Below are 3,783 nucleotides of genomic sequence, written 5' to 3' on the forward strand. Positions count from 1 at the left end.
TAAGAAGCATCAAGATGTTTCATTATGCATTTTACATATGTGGGGTGTTGTTATATCATCTCTAGAAGTTGGACCCAAGGTGAAGCTGCTTTTTCTTGGGAATAACACACGCAGATGTTCATTTCATTAGCGAAAAGGGGAGTAGAGTCTAGTGAGTGGGCCAAGCAACCTAAAAGTTTAAAAGAAACAACTAAATATGGAAACATAGGTCAAACTGTACAAACAACGACATTGCACTACCTAGCAAATAACACTAGTCTACATTATGTCTAGTAATCGTGCACGTGCACGAACATCCAGTTTGATAATATCCAAGATTAACTGCAATTAATATTGATTCCAAGATTTATTCTGCTTAATACAATTAATGTCATTTTTATTATGATTAATGTAATTAACAGGTTTCAAAATTATTGATGTTGTGATGAATACACTATTGGTGTAGTGTGAGACGTTGGGTGTAGGTGGTTGGATGGCTCAGATCATTTGGATTCACCAAACTAGTGTTTTTATAAGTAGTACTCCCCTAACCAAAATGTAAGCTCTATTATCTTATGAAAAGTCAAACTTGTGCATATTTGTCCAATTTTTTAAAAATTATTAATATCTATAATACCACATATGTATAATTAGACCTGTTATGAAATGTATTGTTATATTTTATTTATTTTTATTGCGGATCTTCACATTTTATTATAGAATCCTCATCAAACATACATATGTTTGACTTTTGTGGAAATTTATGCACCTTATATTCTTGGCAATAGTAAGTCTAGCTGTTCACTGAATGTAAATCATATGGTTAATTACACACATGTGCACCAGTCTGATTATTAGATAGACTGTCATTAAATTATCTTCATGATATCATTCCCACCTTTGTTACTATTTTTTCACTGGGTACGAAGCTTCCATCAGGATGCCACATAAGCCCTGCTTGGAGGGACCGGCTCCGCGCACCATGCGGATGTAGCCGTTTTCACCCCATTTTGTCCCCCACGAGTTCTTTATAATCCAGTATTGCATGCGTCTCTTGGGGTCATGATCATGGGTGGTGCCATAGCCGACCACCGTCATTGTATGGGTTCGATTCGTCCCACACGGACCCACAAAGACGCCTCCTCCATAGCGCTGGAAGGCCTTTGGGTCGACAGCCACAATGACAGGTTGGGCCGCCACCGCTTGCAGCAACGCCATCTCATTATTTGGCGGCACCTCTTTAAAGCCATTGATGGTGACGACATGTTTCCGCTTCGGCCTCAAGCAGTAGTCATGCTCATGGGCAACGTATGGGTAGTTAGCAGCTGTGGCGATGCCGCGATGTTTGATCATGTACTTGAAGGCCGATGATAGGTAGCCGCCACGACAGCCGAAACTTCCCTTGTCGCAGTCTATCAGCTGTTGCGCAGACAATGACACCAGGTTTTTAGTCCTGATGGAGTTGATGCCCTCCACTGCTGCTGTCACTGCAAAGGCCCAACAAGCCCCGCACCCTCCTTGCATCTTCACATTTGTCACCGCCGGTGGCCGTTGGCCGTAGCCTCTCATGCGCCAGTCCACATGCATTGGGAAGTTGTCAGGCACGGTAACGTCTCCGTGTGTGAACCAGTCTTGGCATCGCTTCCCACAGTCTGACCTAAGGTTGGAGCAGCTACCATACATGTGGTCAACCTCCTCATCGGTCATGTCACCAAAGAGGTTGAGGCTCATCTTGTAGGGTGTGTCACCTTGGTTGAATTGATGGATCATGCGAGCGTTCTCCTTGAACACTTTGAAGCGCCGGGCCTTGTCGCTGAGGTTGCGTCCCGCATTGTGATGCTCGCACCAGCGCTCATATAGTGCCCATAGGGACTCCTCTGACGCCAAGTCCCTATCTGTGATGTCCATGGTGCTTGTCCTAGGTGTAGTGGCAGCAAGCACGATGGCCATGAGTAATATTGTTGCAATTGCTCTTGCCATTGTATGTTCTAAATGGTTGCTTTGAGTGTCTTAGGTAGCTATCAGGCTAGTGTGGTGTGTGCTATGTAGCTTTGGTCCTCCATATATAGAATTCTCGTGGTGCATGGGAATTTTTTATGTATACCCGGTTTACTCGGAAATGCTGAAGTAGTAGACCGGACCACAGGCAAGGTCGCCACTAGAAGATTTAGAGCTGCATGGTGAATTTAGTAGTAACTGTTTGAGGTATTTCTTCATATCTAGTACACATCGAATCTTTCTATCTCTATCTCTATCTCTATCTCTATATCTCCATCTCTATATCTATCTATCTATCTATAGCACACGCACGCGAGCACACACACATGCATAAGGTACAAATATTCTCAACTCCCGTTCCTAAGAGTTGCAGAATAAATTGCAATGCACAGAGGCTTTTCCTAAATTAACAATTGATTTTCTTAATTAAATAATTAACTTGAATATTTTATCATCGATGGAGAGATGGAGCGCACCGCCGGAGGGATGGTTCAAACTGAACTTTCGATGGTGCCTTCGTGGAAGCGGACAAGACATGAGCTGCTGGTATGATTCTTTATAATTCTGAGGGAGAGGTGATTTTTGCATCTTGCCGCTATTTGTCATCATGTGCGAGCGAACTGGAGGTAGAACTCACTGCTTGTCAGGAAGGGATTTCACTCACACTTGAGTGGAGGACGCTACCTTCAATCCTGGAGACGGACTGCACCATTGCATGGAGCATGCTCAAGGGCGTAGTAGTTGATAGATCACCAGCTGCGGCAATAGTGGAGGAAGCAAAACATATGCTGGGCTTAGGAAGACCACATGAAATAACACATGTTAGGAGATGTTTGAACTGTGTTAGTCATGCACTTGCACAACTAGGGAGGCAGCCTCGCAAAGCAGTCTGGCTGCGCCATGCCCATGAACACATCTTAGCCTTATGTAAGCTAGACTGTAATGCTCCTGGTTGATGAGTGAAGCTTTACAATCGCAAAAAAAAAGTCTAAAATAAATAAACAAATACAATACTACTTTTATGTGAGACCAACACTTGCAGAATGCACAAATAACAAATGCAAAAATGTGACTCGAACTCAAAATTATGCTCTTAAGCACTGGCATAACTAATTGTATTTATAGTTTTGTAGCAATGCACGGACATTATGCTAGTATAGATACAAGCATGTGTAAGCCACAACCACATGACATGGAACTTGTGAGGTGTGTAGAATCTAAGGAGAAAGGCCGTTCAAGATGTACGAATTCCCCCAAATCCATCACTCTTCTCGCTCCGGTGAAGTGAAACAGATTGTCTTGTGAGACTGCAATGGCAGTGTTTCATCTGAATAAGTTTGTGTGGTCTGTTTTCTTTCCCTTTGATTTTGTGGCGGCGGTTCATGGCTGGCAATTGTTGTTGGTGTGGCACTGTATTTTTGTAGAGCAACAGCCAACAGGCAAACCATCACAGCAATTTACTGAATTAGCAGTTCAGACATCATCAGATGCCTACGTGTATAGATAGATGGTATAGTTACGTGCTTACATGTTCTTGTCAATCTGTTATTCACTAGTAGAAAAGGGGGCATTTGTCCCGATTCGTAAGGGCCTTTAGTCCCGCTTCTTGAACCGGGACTAAAGGGTCGTTACTAATGCCTCCCTCATTTAGTCCCAGTTCTAATTGGAACCGGGACAGATGTGCCTCCACGTGGCCGGTGCACCGAGCCCAGGCAGGAGGGCCTTTGGTCCCGGTTGGTGACACCAACCGGGACCAAAAGGCATCCATGTGTCAGCATTTCAGTAGCCGTGGTTTTTGTTTTTGTT

At 43.7% G+C, this 3,783-nt stretch overlaps 1 protein-coding gene across 1 annotated transcript; it reads right to left on the reverse strand.

Annotated features, from left to right (window-relative positions):
* Positions 1-885: 885 nt before the first annotated feature.
* LOC123133353 (ervatamin-B-like) lies at positions 886-1,992 on the reverse strand. The gene has a single exon (XM_044552844.1). The coding sequence runs from the start codon at positions 1,957-1,959 to the stop codon at positions 886-888; it is 1,074 nt and encodes a 357-aa protein (XP_044408779.1). The 5' UTR covers positions 1,960-1,992.
* Between the last annotated feature and the right edge of the window lie 1,791 nt (positions 1,993-3,783).

This window comes from Triticum aestivum, chromosome 6B (assembly GCF_018294505.1).
Source record: "Triticum aestivum cultivar Chinese Spring chromosome 6B, IWGSC CS RefSeq v2.1, whole genome shotgun sequence".
Taxonomy (NCBI): domain Eukaryota; kingdom Viridiplantae; phylum Streptophyta; class Magnoliopsida; order Poales; family Poaceae; genus Triticum; species Triticum aestivum.

Bases quoted from the DNA above. Each gene is read 5' to 3' on its own strand.
- LOC123133353 (XM_044552844.1), bottom strand. From the start codon at position 1,959: ATGGCAAGAGCAATTGCAACAATATTACTCATGGCCATCGTGCTTGCT.